Source organism: Sarcophilus harrisii, chromosome 5, assembly GCF_902635505.1.
Source record: "Sarcophilus harrisii chromosome 5, mSarHar1.11, whole genome shotgun sequence".
NCBI lineage: Eukaryota > Metazoa > Chordata > Mammalia > Dasyuromorphia > Dasyuridae > Sarcophilus > Sarcophilus harrisii.
In genome coordinates, this window is record NC_045430.1 from 191,035,651 (window position 1) to 191,052,716 (window position 17,066).

A 17,066-nucleotide genomic window follows, 5' to 3' on the forward strand; every position below is an offset into this window, starting at 1 on the left:
AAAACAAAACCAGGTTCAAGTTGTACCTTCTTTCCCCACAGCCCACTAATATCAAGGAGCAAGTTACTTTTTGTTCCTAGCTAGTTTGCTCGTTGTAAGACTCAGTAAATATCTGTTGAATGAATTGTCTCATATACTTTTGTCTACTGATATCATTCCTCCAGAAAACTGTAAACATCTGGAGGGCAGGGGTTGGTGGTGGTTTTGTCCATTTTTCTTTTCATCTACAAATATCCTGTCTGTAGAAAGTGCTTAATAAATACTTGTTGGATTGGAACCAATGTGTTTAGAATGAACTCTGGTTGTGCTTTAAAGGTGAGTCACCCTTTCTACCTCTTCAGTGTTAATAAAAGATGCAAGGAGGTTAGATGAATAGAAAGATGAGTGCCATTTAAGAATTCAAAGTAAAGATGCTTATTTTAACAACTATTGTTATGGACTTTCAAGATTTCTATGAGCTAAGAAGGCTCCAGAGAATGCTCCTGTCATATACATGCATACATGTATTATGTATTATACACACATATATGTGTGTATTTTCTTCCCTCTATGTCTCTCAATAAGATAATGGACCCAAGAAGCTCTGTTCTGCCTGTGAATTAGGCAAAGATAGTTGATGATCTTGTCTTAAAGCATTAGTCAATTTGAATCTGTGGTAAAGTGCTGTTTTTTTGACCATGACTTAATGAACTTTATGTACAAGAGGATGTATTTTAATTCTCTTTGCATCTGTGATTACTCATGAAGTCTTAATTAAATTAGATACTTTCTTAATATCCAGTATAATCATTCTGTATGTAAATATTAATGTTAACAAGAGTGATGGAATAGAGAATGTACCCTGGATCTTTGTAATGGTCTGCCTGCTCTGGATCCTTGCTTAAGAGTGTATGACACCAGAGGAAGCTAGGATTGTCCCCATAGGTATCCTTATGATTCAGTCTCTTGTTGAGGATGATTGGAGATTGAATTAGGAAAAAGTCAGCCACTCAGTAGGCTACATAAAGAGAGGAGAAAGCCCTGCCTACCTCTTCCTCAATTTAAGTACTTTTCTTGGAAGCAAGCTCTGACAGTGCTCAACTGGACCTGGGGATGGGTAATGGTGGATTTCTCTCTTTTGGCTTTTCGTGTTCTTTAACACAATTTCCAGTTATGAGGACCTACCAGAGGACTCTCCAGTAGCCTCTGGTTTCCCAAATGTCCTTGAACAAGGAACCATAGTATGCAGCCCATTAGAATGAGCCAAGACACATGCTTAGTCCCATCATCTCTGATATAATAACCACATCCAAACTCAAGGAATATGACTCAAATGACTAATTAAGAAATATTAATGCTAAAGTTTCTTTCTTTAAGGAATGATGTAGTCCAGTCAGGGAGCACCAGAATTCTGACTGTGAAACTGGGTGCCCTGGAGATAGATGGAAATAAGAGGGATTTAAGCCATTTATATCAGGAGTGACTGAACCATAAGGGCCTATATGGCTCCTGTCTGGGATATTTTGAGCATCAGCCACAGAGAAGGCATTTATGTTGCCCAAATCCAGGGAGTTTCTTGATGGGGGAATCTATGACTTTAAATGTGTTTTGAATTATCAAGCAATTGGATAGCTTTTGGCGCATGCAGCACTTTAGCTTTAGTTAGAGAAGGTGGAGATATGGGATAAGAGAGTTTTGTTGTGTTTTTAGAAGTCTTCCCATTTGAAGAAAACGCCTTGACCAATCTTCTTACTTTTCAGATCATGTAACCGGTAACCCCCAGGGATATAGCTTCTTCTCTTTTCCTTGCTTACTCCTCCAAGGAAGTGCCAGATTAGACAGTAAGAAGTATCAGGGAATAGGGGAGGAGATATGGACAGAGTTTAACTCCTTTCCCAAATTGTGATGCCCTCACATCACAAAAATAGCTTCTCCACTTCACTCCTTTTTTCAGAGATTTATTAAAAAAACGCCCAGCTCCTAGCTAGTGAATCCTCAGGCTTTATTAGACAAATCTTCATCATTTCAGAACTTTTATTGGATGAGAGCCGAGATTGAGTTTTGAGAGGGTTGTCACTCCATGTCAGAATCAGGGGTGGGATGAAGGGAAGGCTTTTTTTATGGGGGAAGGGATAGAGGAGGAATCAGGGTCAGTGAGGACAGGAAGGAAATTCTCATGTATATGGCCCTAAGCATGGGAGTCTCATGATGGCCTCAGACTGCACCTTGGAGGGAATCCAGAAGCCAAGAAAAGACCCCCTGTAGGAGTAGGAGAATAGTTAAGGGAACTGTAGGACTGGAGCCAGATTGGACTAGAGGGGCAGCTCGGTATCCTGCAGGGGTCTTGTCTCCTGGTTCTACTTTGCCCCCTGTGGACTCCAAGCAAGGCCCACGGGGAGTAGGAATTATGTCTGGAATGTGGCCTGTCTGATTCTTCACCAACTCCTGAAGACAAAGAGGAAGGATAAGTGACTTTGAGAGAAGTAGAGGCTGGGAGAAGAAGGAGGGGGAAGAGCCTCCTCCTCTGTCCGCACCTTCCCCTTTTATTAGGTGAACTCCACCATCACTCACACTCTAGCTAATGACATTCTCCTCATTGAGGGAATTACTCCCCCTTTCCTCCTATCCTCCCAAAGCATCACTGCAATATCCTACTCTTCAGCTGCCCTCCCTCCTTATTTTCTCAATCCCCTTTTCTCTCTTTAACCTTTTCCAGTCTCTAGACTCCCACGCTCCAGTCCTTTCCTTCCCTCTCTCATTTTTCATCCTCATGGCCTCCCATCTTTCCCCAAATCTTAAAGGAGAGACAATCCAACTTGGTCACTCACATCAATGGTCTTTATTATCACCACCTGGTCAGCCATCTTGCAGGCTTTCTCTGCTTTTTTGATGTTTTCTGGGGTCCAGTCGACATTATTCATGGCCATCATGCCTTCCATGGAGCTGTAAGAAGGGAGTGGATGGGAAGGGGAAGTGGGAAATATAAGAATCATTAGGAAAATGGACATGAGATAAAAAAAAATATGAGAAAACATGAAGTGGAAGGAATAGAAAAGGGAATTAGATCAGTACAAGATAGACAAGCTGGATGGCCACTGAGAGTAGAACACATGAAGAGGCACTCATGAAGGACACAAATAACCATTTTAATAAAGACACACAGTTTTAATGCTCTAAAATGTTATTCTCTATGGCATATAATATTTACTAGACAATAAGTTGAGCTGAATATTCTAACATGAAGATTAAACCTGGACAGGTAACACAGGGATTATTACATTCAGCCGAGTTTCTGACATTAATTTAGGGGTAACTGACATTTTTAGTAGATGGTGAGATAAAAATTGGGACAGCTAGGTAGCACAGTGGATAGAGCACTAGAGTTGAAATCATCTTCCTGATGAGTCCAAATCCAGTCTCTGACACATGCTAGCTGTATGAACCTGGGGAAGTCACTTCTCCCTGTTTGCCTCAGTTTCCTCATCTGTAAAATGACTTAGAGAAAGAAACAGCAAATTACTCTAGTACTTTTACCAAGGAAACCCCAAAATGGGAACTTGAAGAGTCAGAGACAACTGAATGAATTGAACAACAAGAAGAAGGTAAGAGCTCTCTCTTCCTAACATTCCAGTCTCCAACAAGAAATGCTTTGGGCAATCAGCATGATTTGTGGCTTCTCATAATGAGAAACTCCCAGTATGGGCTGGGGGAACTCCTTTCATGTACTCTGGAGGAGGAATTTCTGTGTACTTCTGCCTCACTTGAATTCAATTAACTCACAAGTCAACACATTACCCTCATGATGTCATTGGCCTGCTTCAAGAATGAAGGATGAAGAACAATAAGACTCATTGTATAAGATCTAGGAAGTCATCAGAGGCACAAAAAGGTTTAATTTGTCCAGAGGATTACTACAGCTAGTTAGCAAGTATCAGATATGGGATCCATACTCTTTCTCCAAGACTAGCATTCTCCTTCACTATGGCCATTCACTAATTCTTTTAGCAATTTATATTTGTAGAAATTATGCATGAATTCCTCTATTGAAATACAATGAAAAACCTAGAGGAAATTTGATGGGGAGAGAACAAAGAGATATAAAAACAGACTGATATGAGATTGGGTAGGTGGGAAATTCTCTTTTAAAGGAAAACAAAGACTTTGATTAAATCAAAATGATATATGAGAAGAATGTAGACATGAATAATTCGTGTAGAAGTACATATAATAATTAGGGTTCCTAGAACCAATAATTCTAATCTGTTTCTCCGAGTAACCCTTGCTGACAGGTCCATACATAAAATCCTTATCAAGTGATGAATTGCAAGATACTGGGAATAAGAGAGGTAGGGAAAGCAGTTAGGAGAATAGCAGTAGCCCAGAAAGAAGTTCTCCAGGTCTCTAATTGTGCTCTTCCTCCTTCTCCCCTTCTTCCTCCTCCTCCTCCTTTTCTTCCTCTTCCTCTTCCTTCTCTTCCTCTTCCTTCTCTTCATCTTCCTCCTCCTTCTCTTTCTCCTCCTCCTCCTCCTTCTCCTTTTCCAGGCATACTTACTCCGATGCTTCTTCTCCAAGTTCGTGGGCCACGTGGATGATGTCTGGGTACCCCATGCAGCTGGAGATGTTGTTCCGGGGATAGTAGAAGAGAAAGATGAGACACATCTCATTAATGGTACTTGGGCCACCCTGGAGTAGGAGAAAGAAAGACAGAAACACAGAGGACAGAGGCAGGAAGAGACAAAAACACAAAACAACAGAGCTCGGATGAGGTAAGGAACTTCCAGGAGAGTTCAATTTCTCTTCTTTCCCTATGATAGAGTCACCTCACTCCTTATTATTTTAACTCCAAATATTAGTGCAATGATTGTTTCTTTGTACAGTGGCTCCGACTTCTAGGAACCATGTTAATAGGACCAGAGTCCAAGACTTACTGTTCCCAATTTCTGACCCTAAATATATTAAGGAGCAAAACCTCAGGGGAAAAAGCATATGATGTAGTGGGCAAGATCATAGTGTTATTGGATTATATAAGGCACCCCAAAGATCTTTTAGTCCAACCCCCGTCATTTTACAGATAAGATAACTGATGATTAGTCTCAATCTAAACTAGGGGTAATTGAAGGAAGTAGAAAGCAGGATTGGGGGAATAATCAGAGTTATTTAGTTGTATATATGTATATATGCATACACATACATATACAAATACATACACACATATATAATGTGTTGTATATATATAAATGTACACACATATACACATACATGTACACATTATGTAGTTACTAGAATAAGGTCACAAGGATTTTGTCCTATGGTATGGAAATTTGGAAGAGGCTGGTAGTACTCTTAACAGTTAGAAACAATTGAGAATATTTAATTAAATTAAAAAGTTATCAAATCCTAGATTCATAGAGCTAAAAGGGACATCTAGTCCAAATCCCACATTTTATAAATGTTGATATATATATACATATACATATATACATGTATAAATACACATACATATACATTATATAAATGTAAAAAGAAGCCAAGGACAAGAAGGGTTAAATGGATTGCTCAGAGTCACAGGATGATAAGAATGACAGACCCAGAATTCACCCTCAAGTCCTCTGACTCGCAGGATCTTTTCCATTATATCACATGGTGGCTGCATTCTAGGTGAACTCTTTCCCCACCAAGTGCTCCCATCCTCAAGAGTGACCTTGAAGTACTGTAGGGTTTCATTATCTCCCCCCCTACCCAGGGAATATCCTGTAAATTCCCCCTCCCCTCTGCCTCTTCAAGATTCCCCCCCCCCCAATAGCAGTTTGTCTAACTGGCACATTTAGCGATGCTCACCCCAGATGCTCAGATTTCTAGGGACAGCTCTGGGAGGCACTTACAAAGGTGAGTGTGGTACGATCGAGGGTCTGGTAGTGACACTCCACCAACAATTCATCTCCCTGCCCAGAGTGAAACACATGGAAGAAAGTCAGACAGACAAAGGGACAATAAGAAACCAAGAGCAGTCTTAGGGCTTTTTTAGGTGGGAGTTATGGATAGCCTGGGCTATAGCTCTACCACTTGCCACCTTCCCTTCCCATTCCCAAGACTCCCACCATCTTGATTGTTATTCGCTCTTTTAAGTCTCGAGTCTCTTGTAGATTAAAGTCATAGGCGTCATCCTTGCAGATGATCCCGACCTGCTTTCCTTTCCTATGGGGAGGGAGAGTGGGATGGGGAAGAAATGGAATAAGTAAATGAGCACACTATAGACCAGAAACCAGGGCAAGGGAGGTATTGTGGACTTCCAGGGAAACTTCCTGCCCATAAAACAAGTAACCAATAGAATCTCAATCTCAGTCCCAATCCAAGACCTTTCCTGTTCATATTCCCAATATAAGCCCTCCCACTCAGCTGTAGTACCGAGGCCATCTTCTGCCTATCTCCATCCCCCACTACAACTATCTTCAGAAAGCAATGTGTTCCCCTTACCTGTACTGCACAGCTTGCAAAGACCTCCCTGCTAGGTGAGTATGCAGAAGATAACCATAAACTTGTATGTCAGGCACAGGAACCCCATTTATCTGTGACATTGAAAGAGAGGGGCATCTGATTCCCCAAACCCAAACCCAGAGGGGCTGCACCCTAACTTCCTGTGTATAATTATAAATAAGTATATTATTTCTCTTAACCTTAATTTCCCCATCTATAAAATGAGAGGATTAAACTGTATGATCTATAAGGACTCGGTTGCTTTAAAAATTTTATGTGAATAGAGAACTGGACCTGGGCACATATAACTGGATGTTGATGTCTAGATTTTCTGAATGAGAAAATCCAACAGCTTAGATCCTTAGGGAGTTACCTGGAATGAGAAGTTAATTGACTTATCCCAAGTCACATAATTAATATGTGTCAGAAGCTGGACTTGAACCCATGGCATTCGGACTCTGAATGAACTTTGCCATGCTGTTCCTCTATCAAAATTCTATGGTAAAATTATAACAACTCACATTTACATAGAACTTTGAGGCTTAAAAATCTACTCTACTCAAAATAAGCTTGTATTTTCATGAGCTTATTTTACAAATGAAGAAACTGAGGCTCTATTTGAGGAAATGATTTGCCTTTGGTCACACTTTTGCCCATTTAACCTTGGTTTCTCAGTGATGCTTTTCCTCTCCCAGATTCTCCCTTCATTCCTGTTCTTTCCAGGCTCTTACTTTTCCTGCAAAACGCCCTACTATCCCTGTACTTTTTACTTATTCTCCTCTTGCTCCCCAGGCATTCCCTAGCACCTAATTTTCAGAACCACATCTTATTTAATGTTTTGGGGCCAAAGGTGATAGTAGGGTTCTGGAGAGGGATAATGTAGAAGGCAGAGGGTAGCTCTGGATCTCAAGGAGAGAAGTGAGTGTGAGAGGTTCTTGACCTCACCTCATCAAACTGCTCAGTCATACAGAGCCCATAGGACGTGAAAGACTCTGCTCCTGGTGGTATGAAGTGGATGGGGAAGGTAAAGAATCCAAGCTGGAGGACTCCCATGTCATATTTGCGCAGGATGGGGGTGAAGTAAACTCGAATCCCAGAAGAGTCATATATGCCTGGCCAAAGGGAAACATGCTTATTGGAAAGTGGGGGTGAAGTTGCCAAATGGACAGAGAAAGGTTTAGTTGGGGGAAAAGGAGGTCAGAAGAAGAGGCTCAGGGACTGGAGAAGAGCTAAAGGTCTCTGACAGGGGCCCCCACTCCCATACTTGTCCTGCTCCACTAAGAAATCAGCCCACCCCCATTAGTTGCTCCTTACCCAGCCACCCGACCCCTGCTCTCTCACCAGGAAGATTGTGGAAATTGCTGTAGTGAATCTCTAGCCGGATCCACTGGGGGTCCAGGGGAGTCCCAATGGAAATGCCCACATCATCTGGAAACTGGTAACTCTGGGGTAGAAGGGTACATAATGGTGAGAACTAAGCAGAGACATCTCAGGCTCTGATCCGCCCCCCCAAGCACTTTAGCCCCTAAATTCTCTTGCTCCCACCCATCCTCCGATTCTTCCATCTGTCCAGCCCCCCAGATCTTTCAACTACATGCTCTCCTTCAAGCTAATAATTCTCTCAGCATTAGGACTTACAGTGCCTCCGACAGCCCAGCCCATGATCACTTGGGAGCACAGGGAGAAGGCAGGATCAGCACCATAGCAGTCACTGATGCCCGTCGGGAGGGCACTGGCATTGCCACAGGCATAAACCAGGATGTGGTGCACCATCGTCTCATTGTGGTAGATCAGCTTTGGCTCAAACTTGGGGCAAAGGATTATGAGGGAGATGAGGGGGAGTCTGTTCTCCTTCCCTTGCCCTGAAGCAAGAGTCTGGTCAAGACTAAATTTATTTCTTATTGTCCCTCATTACAGATTCCATAACCCTCCTTCCTAGCTTTGGAGCTAACCAGAGTTAGCAACTTTCTATTTACTATAATATTTTATTTTGCATTCTGATTATTTGTCTATGGAGCTTCCTCACTTCCTGGACTATTCAACTGTAAACCCTTTGAGGGCACGGATGCTGTTTTACTTATCTCTTAGAAGGCTTTGGACTTTCTGTAATGGATCAAGTTCTGAGATCAAGGCATATCAAAATTTATTTTCTTCTTCATTCTTTGGCAGTGATTAATCATGACATAGAATTTACCTAACTATTATCACTTGTTACGTGGAATGTTTCTGTGGAGTATCCAATCCCCTATAAATTATAATTCATGGATCTAGGGATTGGTCTCACTCTACAGTATTCTTAATCTAAGACTATTCCCTTCCCTCTCATTATAACCTTGGTCTAGTAGCTCCTTTCTCCTCAATCCCTTGGCTTTTCCTTCACCCTTCCCACCTTGGCTTTACCTTATAGATATGATGCTTCTCCTTGACGATGGGCAGGGGAAGAAAGGTGCAGGCATAAGTCGTGTCATCTTCAGGGATGAGAAACTGGGTTGGAGAGAGACAAAAACATCTAGCTGAGATAGGGACATGCATCTGAGGCTGGGAACAGGAGTGAGACTCAAGACAGGATAACAAACATGATAAGAGCCTAGGATTTGAATCTAAGGGTCTGTATTTAAATACTATTGCTGTAAACTTGGAAGAGTAATTTAATTTTTCTATGGATCCATTTCTCATCTATACAATTAGGACCTTTAATTGGATGGTCTCTAAGATCTCTTCTAGCAGGATCTTCTAGAGGTGAATGGAGAAATGTATGGTCCAATTCACCAAGACTTTCAATTTTTGGTCAACTCTTAAGGAGATGTGGAAATATGGTATATACAATTTGGAGTGGTTTGGGGAGAGGGATAGAAAAAACTTGATTGGTCTGGTTTGGTCTCTTCTTGAGGAAGATTCTGTTGTATGAAAGAATCCAGAAGCTAATGAAAGATCAGTAAAATACTACTCATTAGATAGCTGAGATGAGATAATGAGATGAGAGAAAAGGTTTTAGTGTTCACTGACTGCTTTTGCATACTCATTCATTAACTGAAAATAATTATTTTCAATTTATATCAACTCCCTTAATACTATAAGGACTATGTACCCTAGATTTGATTCTTGGAAATTGAAGGGTTTTTGTATAAGGAATAAATAAGAAAAAATAAAAAAGAGTCCCCTTCCCGCTTTCATCATTCTCAATGTCCTGCTTCCTTTCTACTCCCCCACCACTATTTCTAATCTCTTAAGAGTTGTCTTGCATTTCCCTTTTCCCCCTGCCTATATGTGCCTCTCCTCTCCTTTCTGGTCCAGGGGTGGTGTGAGAAAGCTTGGGAAGATTAGGGATGGGGAACTGGAAGTCAGGGCCTTGGCATTTCAATGGACATGTTTCTCACATCAGTGATCTCCAAGTCATGAATGTATGAGATTGCAGGGGCATCAAGATCATCAGGATGGATAATCTGCAGCAGAAAGATTGACTTGACAAAGGTGCGCTCCCTCTCCAGCTTTACTGTGTCATCCAGTCCATAAGCTGCCAGGACCCGGATTGTGTCACTCTGAGAAAGGAAACTGAGCATCAGTTGAGGGATATGAAGAATGTCTTCTCAATAACAATCATCATATACTTAGATAAACATAACCGCCATATATATTGAACCTAGCTCCCACTAAGAGTTGTGGATGACAGATAACTCTGCAGTATGTTCCATACAGAAGGAGATGTTATGATTCCTAAAATTGACATTCTTCAGAAAAGAACCCATGGAGAAAGATGCTGTAGCTATGTAGTTGACTCCTCAACATGCCTCCATTTTTCCTTCCTAGAAACTGTGGAAAGAAGACTTCTTTCTCCTTGGTTAAGATTGTGTATTGTGTACCATGATTAGAGTTAAGATCTTAACGACTATCCCAGCTGAAGAATTCATTCATACTTGATCTTCTCAGCTTTATTCTAATCTATATCACGTCCCTGATTTTTGTTTGCTGCTTTGTTTGCTTAAAAGAGTTTACTAACTATTCATTGTGATGAACTATTATATAATCAGTGTTTGGTGGGAAGGAGCGAAACTAATCAAAGTAAATGTAGAACTAATCCTTAATCCCCTTGAGAGTGCTCATTAGTGCCACTTTTGTTCTGAATTTTGTGTCTCTGGACAAGACTTATATTTTAGGTATGGCAAATATAATTCTATTTGGATAAGGATGGCAATGATGGTCTGGGAATGCTAGGACTGGGACCTGGTTCCTGGAGTTTGGAGCTTGGAGCCCCAGTAATCCCAGCATTTTAGCCATTCAGAGAACTATTTGTATTGAATTCTAATGAGAGCAGGCTGGGGCTCCCAACACCCAGGACAAAGACACTTGTTGTAATTATGAAGGACATAATTATGCAATTGCATTTATTATAAGAGAGCAATATGGTCTTCACCTTAGATCATCCATTCTAGAGCCATGTCTACATCCTCTTACAAAATGCAGTGACATCAGTATCAGGAAACCTATGGTCATCGGTGGTAACAATTTGTACTCCTTTGGGACCAATAACTCTTTTTATGTTTCCTTATCTCCACATACTTTGTGATCCTCATACCTGGAATCATTTCCCTTTTTATTTCTGCCTTTTGTTTTCTCTGTTTTTTTTTAAAGATCCAACTAAATTTCTACCTTCTGTAAAATAGATTTTCTAATCCTCTTAATGCTAGAGCCTTACCTGTAAAATTAATTCCAATTTATCCTCTATACAGCTTGTTTGTGTGTAGCAGACTACCCCATTAGACTGTATATTCCTTGATAGCAGGAATGCTTTTTCTGACTTTTTTTTTTTTGGGGGGGGGTATTTCTAGCACTTATAACAGTTCCTGGCACTTACTTCATAAGCTCTTGTCAACATGGCTTGACAAGCCAAATACTATTGGAGACTGGATTAAAGAGTGTATAGCCTTAATGGTGCTTTTAAGACCAGTATACCCTCTTAGTGGGGTAAAGACTCTACCCTTGGATCTCTTCTTAGCAAAGATAAGCCAATCACAGATGATAGCTATCGATTTCATCCAAGAGCTGCTGCTCTACATTGAGATAATCCTTATTCATCATACAAATTAATGTACATACATGTAATCAAAAGGTAAATCTCTTCAGAGTCTACTCCTATTCAGTACAGGTTTCTCTAAGGAGAGAGTTTGACAGGGAATGAAAATTGGAAAATAGATTTCAGCGCTGAAAGGGACCTTAGAGGATATATAGTGTAACCCTTTCATTTTACGGATGAGAAAACCAAGACCCATACATATAGAAAACTTGCCCAAGTTTACACAGGTACAAAGTGTTGGAAATGGGATTTGAAATCAAGTCCTCGACTCCAAAATCTATTTCTCTTTCCATTGTACCACCTGTCTCCCACATATGGGACTCCAGCCTGTAGAAGGGCTCAATAGAGAGGATGAGGGAAGGCTTTGACTGAGGACAAGGGGAATTGGGAAAGTAACCCTAGAAAAAATGAGAGCCTTGGATTCTGACCTTATTTGGGAGTGATTCCAAGTCCCTCAGGGGAAAGAACTTCAACGAAAATGTTTCAGAATTCAAATTTTAGAAAATTGGTCCCCACCCACCAGTACCCCCTACCCTCCTCTGTTATTACTGTGATGTCTCCATCATGGGAGTCACAGGTGCGGAAGGGTCGGGAGAAGCGCATGGTAGTGTAGACAGCATCTTCTTTCAGCAATTGTAACTCTGCATCCTGGCTCCCATCCTCCTTCAGAGTATCATCATCTACCAAGTGCTGGTCCTGCCATGTGGGAAAAAGAAAATAAAAAGATGCCATATATAGAAGAATTATGCCTCTGAATCAGAAGGGGAATGCCCTAAGAGTAAGGTTTAGATCTCTTTCTTCTTAAGTTAGTTACAGGAAATACTCTGTTACATTCACACACTTCCTAAGAAACACTCACTCACTTACACACACACACACACACACACACACACACACACACACACATCAGTTTCAGAATATTTGCACATGAAGGCTGGAACATATATTAAATTATATATTAATATAAATTATATATATTGAATTAATTCCTTCATATTACAGATGAGAAAACTGAAGTCTCTGATTTCATAATCACCTCTTTCCACTTGCACCAACTTTTTCATTATTTCTCCTCAATGATTATTTCTAATACCATACTTTTAAAGTGCTGAATTGATTTTTACTATTAGGTAATTTTTCACAGGTACCAAAACTTGGTACCTGTTTTTATCTTAAAGTAGATTGTAAATTCCTTGAGGGCAGAGAATCATGACTTATACCTACAGGTATTCTATATTTTGCACTTAGAATCTTGATTTCAAAGAAAGTAGCCAAGAACTCATGGAATAATTGGATTTGGAGCAGCTGAGTATACCTGTTTACTACGTCATAGGACTTCAGATGTCATTTACTCTGGCTCCCTGATTTTATAAATGAAGAAATAGAAGTCAAGAAGAGCTTGGTTATTTGTATAAGACCAATCAGATAATAAAAAACAGAGATGAAATGCTCTTAATATTTCAATCCTACATCCTTTTCCCCACTTTACAGATGAGGAAACTGACTTTTAGACTGGTGAAATGACTCATAGATTCCTTTTAAAAATTTTACATGCAAAAAATAAAAAAATAAAAATGTTACATGCATGGCTAATTTTTAACATTCATTTTTAAAATTGAGTTACAAATTCTCTTCCTTCTTCTCTCTTTTCTCCCTTCCCTGAGATAGGAAGCAATTTGATATAGATTATATGTGTACAATTGTGCAAAACATATTTCCAAAACAGTTATATTGTAAAAGAAAACACAGACCCCCAAAAAAGTCCTTGAAAAAAGTAAAGAAAGTGAAAAGATCTGCATTCAGGCTCCATCAGTTCTTTCTCTGTAGGTGAATAACATTTTTCATCATGAGTCTTGGAATTATTTTGGATGTTGTATTGCTTAGAATAGCTAAGCCATTCACAAGTGATCCTTGCTGTTACTGTGCACAATATTTTCTTGCTTCTGCTTACTTCATTGTAGGTCCTTTTTATAAGGTTTTGTAAAAGACACATCCTTTGTCGGACCATATGCAAGAAATCTAGATTCCTGAAATTATGACTCTTCTACTTATAGCTAATATGGCTGTTAGGTGATGGTGCCATAGCGAGTAGATTGCCAGCCCTGAAGTCAGGAAGGAATGCTCCTGAGTTCAAATCTGACCTTGTTATTTGTCCTTCAGTCTTGAAGGTGATGCCATGAAATGCAAGACCTTGGCATTTTTAAGCTAAGGTCTTTACCAGGTCTCAGTTTGATTGAGGCAACACCCATTCAATGATTAAAATTAGGTAGGAAATGAAACAATGAATATCCAAATAAATAGATAAACAAACAAACAAACATATAAATAAAAAGTCGATCTGAGAGGGGAAGACCTTCAGGATTTCTGGCCAGAATAGCAACAATTGTTATTTTTATTCATTTTGAGGCAATTAATGAGAAGGAAGGAAGGAGGGAAGGAAGAAAAGAAAGAAGGAAGGAAGGAGGGAGGAAGGAAGAAAAGAAGGAAGGAAGGAGGGAGGAAGGAAGGAAAGGAAGGAGGGAAGAAACTCTATTGCATTCTCAGTGAGCAGTTTCCACTTCATTCTTGAAGATAACCCATGATGTCAGGAAGATGATGTCATGCCACTTATTAGCTGAACGACTCTAGGCAAAATTGTTTAATCCTGTTTATAAAATGAGCTGGAGAAGGAAATACCAAACCTCTCCAGTATCTTTGCCAATAAAACAAATGGAGTCATGAGGAATCAGACATGATTGAAATGACTGAACAACAACAACTCATAGCTAATATAAACCCTATATGTGGTAAACATTTAATAAATATTTATTGAATGATTACTTTTCAGCTCTCTCTCTCTGTATTTTCTATTCTTTGAATTAAGTGGTAATGATGCCCTGTATTTTTTCTTCTCCTTCATAAAGGCAGAGGATACTGAGAATACATTGAAATGATACCCAAACGTTCTCATTTTATCGTTTGGGTTTGGATGGAGCCAATGGAATGTCATAGAGTGCAATTCCCTAATTTTACACAGGAATAAACTGGAGGCCATGGAGATTTGATTTGTTCAAGGATAAGCAGATAGCAAATGGTAGAGATAGAATTTGAACACAAATCGTGTGATTCTTATTAAAGCATGTCACTTCTATTGTATATCTCTGTGCCTCCAAATGAACAAAGATCACTGACTATTAGAGTTAGAAGAACCAGAAGAAAAGATTTTCAAATCTATTTTCTAGATGAAGAAATAGAGGCATAGTGAAATTAAATGATTTATGTCTCCTGATTTCCAGAGCAATGCACTTCCCAATATATTGTATTCAGCTATAAATAGATAGTTTTGGACATTGGTTGACTATATGTACTGCTGCTTAGTAGCTTCGGGTCCCCACTGGGGTAAACAAACATTTTAATTCTCTCAATATCATTTTTTTCACCAAGAGATTGTTACTAAATGATAGTGAAGTTTCTTCCATTTTTAATGGTCTATGATCCTCTGTATGTCTTTCTTGACATAGATACACTAGGACAGGTCCAGGTGTAAACATTGCCACTGGAAGTGAAGGGTCTCAGGAAAGCTCCCTTGAGATTGATGAGGTTGTGTCCAGGTTGTGTTTATGGATACAGAATAAAAACTATACATAGGACCTGGCACATAATAACTGTTTATTGAGTGACTGAATGACTGACGGCCATTGCCCAATGGGGATTAGCAGCCTGATATTCTTGTGATGTTTCTGGCTGTTTTTAAGGTCTCCCTTCCATCTTGTAGGAGACCCAGAGCTGGTCACTCTCTAGCAAGTTACTCTCATCCCTAGGAGAGCAGAGAATCTATACCTAGACTCACCGAGAAGTAGACAGTTCCATCAGGCAGGACACCTCCAACCACTAGGTCAGCTCCCACATTGGTGTAGCGATTAGTGACACCAAGACCCACCCAGCCAGTGGTCCGGACCTGCAGATCGAAAGTGATGACCTCGGTCTGAATGTCAAAGTCCCAGCGCAGATACATGACGTTGGAGGGGCCAAGGAATCTCGAGTAGCGAAGGGGGGAGGTGGGACCATGAGGGATTCCTGTGGCAGGAGCAGCCAAGGTTAAGAGCAGGAGTAGCTTGGGGAGCAGGGCACAAGTCATTGCCTTTTGGGGCCCGGGGCAACTCTCTTGCAAATAGGCAGCCCCTGCCTGGGTAGGTCTGGCTTATATGTGTCTGAGATGCTTGGGCACCGTGCCACAGGGGAGGAACAGGATGTAGTCCTGGGATCTGATTATCCTGTGGGCTCGGGGAGGTGCCGTTTACATAATCCCGAGGAGGAGAAGTACCCAGATTGGGGGTTAAACCCAAGGCACCAGAAAGGGTCTGCACTCCAGAGGAGGAGGTTGGCAAGGAGCCACGGGGGTACAAACATATGCACAAACACGCCTTTCTTTTAGATCTCTGGGTCCTTCCTCATTTGCCCTATTTGGACCCCAGCATCCTAGCCATGATGCTTTGCAGCCCTCTGGCCAAGTTAGGAGCATCTTTTCGGTATTCGTGAGTGTGTTCACGGCATCGCAGTATACGTGGAATCCATTTCCCCCTAAGATGCGGGCAGCTTCTCTATTGGGTGGGGTGAAGGAGGCAAAAAGGAAGAAGAAGGAAGAAAGCGCCAATTCACAAAAACAGTTTAGGAGTCCAGTTTCAAAGTGTAGCATAAACTCGATAGAAGGAAGAGAAGCTGCGGGGAGGAGGACAGGCTCTGATTGTCATCTCCCATGGATCCTTCCCTGCTAATCCCTGGGCTGTGGTTTACAGTATAATCAGCTTTCAGGACAGGGCTGCTGGGCTGTCATTCAGTACATTTGTGTGTATGGACTGGGGAAAAAGGAGGACAGAACAAATTTAAGATCAGAGGAGTGGGAAACATGTCAACCCCCTGACTATCCCTTATCCCCCAAACTTTACTGCCTCCTCCCTCCCAACCTCCTCCAGCTAAGGGATTTGGTCATCATGTACCTATCAGAAATTTTGACTATTCAATCAATTCTTTCATAGATGTGGTGTTGGTAAGGGCCTTATTCTTTCTTTCTCATTTTACAGAAGAGAGGTTATGTGATTTACCCAAATGATGTATTTAAGTAGCAGAGCTGGGATTTGAACCCAGAACCTTGAACCTCTTATCCAACAGTCTTACAAAGTGTATTCACATCAGTTATTTAAAAGTTTTTCAAGTTCACTTTTTTTGTTAGAAATGAAAGAAGCAAGCATTGATTTTATATTTTATACTTGATTCCATTCTATCATTGAATCTATTTTGTACCTCACTCTCATTTTACAATAACTTCAGCCTCTTTGTTTCTGAATGAAGAAGCTCATGAGTTTAAAAACTCAGTCTCTGAAGTCTTTGGCTTCAGAAAGCCAAAAGCTAACTCCCCTATGGATCATTTTTAAATGAAAGAAAAACTCCAAGCTAAGTTTGGAGGTTCAATACTCTTAAAAACAGTGTAACTAAAGAAATTGATATCCCAGCACCACCTGAAAATCACTGTCTGCTTGTTATTTCTTGTCTCTCCAGCGCCTGA

At 40.6% G+C, this 17,066-nt stretch overlaps 1 protein-coding gene across 1 annotated transcript; it reads right to left on the reverse strand.

Annotated features, from left to right (window-relative positions):
- Positions 1-2,193: 2,193 nt before the first annotated feature.
- On the reverse strand, positions 2,194-15,641 carry LOC100930724 (putative DBH-like monooxygenase protein 2). Its single transcript, XM_003772436.1, has 13 exons — positions 15,354-15,641; positions 12,074-12,220; positions 9,831-9,992; positions 8,854-8,937; positions 8,092-8,259; positions 7,795-7,897; positions 7,399-7,565; positions 6,454-6,545; positions 6,078-6,174; positions 5,862-5,921; positions 4,532-4,662; positions 2,808-2,922; positions 2,194-2,424 (listed from the first exon to the last, which is right to left on the reverse strand). Exons 1-13 carry the CDS (start codon positions 15,639-15,641, stop codon positions 2,194-2,196), a joined length of 1,845 nt encoding a protein of 614 aa, XP_003772484.1.
- Positions 15,642-17,066: the final 1,425 nt, after the last annotated feature.

Coding starts and splice junctions, on each gene's coding strand:
- LOC100930724 (XM_003772436.1), bottom strand. CDS start 15,641: ATGACTTGTGCCCTGCTCCCCAAGCTACTCCTGCTCTTAACCTTGGCT. Junction 6,546..7,398: donor TGACTGAGCAGTTTGATGAG/GTGAGGTCAAGA, acceptor TCAATGTCACAG/ATAAATGGGGTTCCTGTGCC. Junction 4,663..5,861: donor ATCGTACCACACTCACCTTT/GTAAGTGCCTCC, acceptor CTCCTACTCCAG/GGTGGCCCAAGTACCATTAA.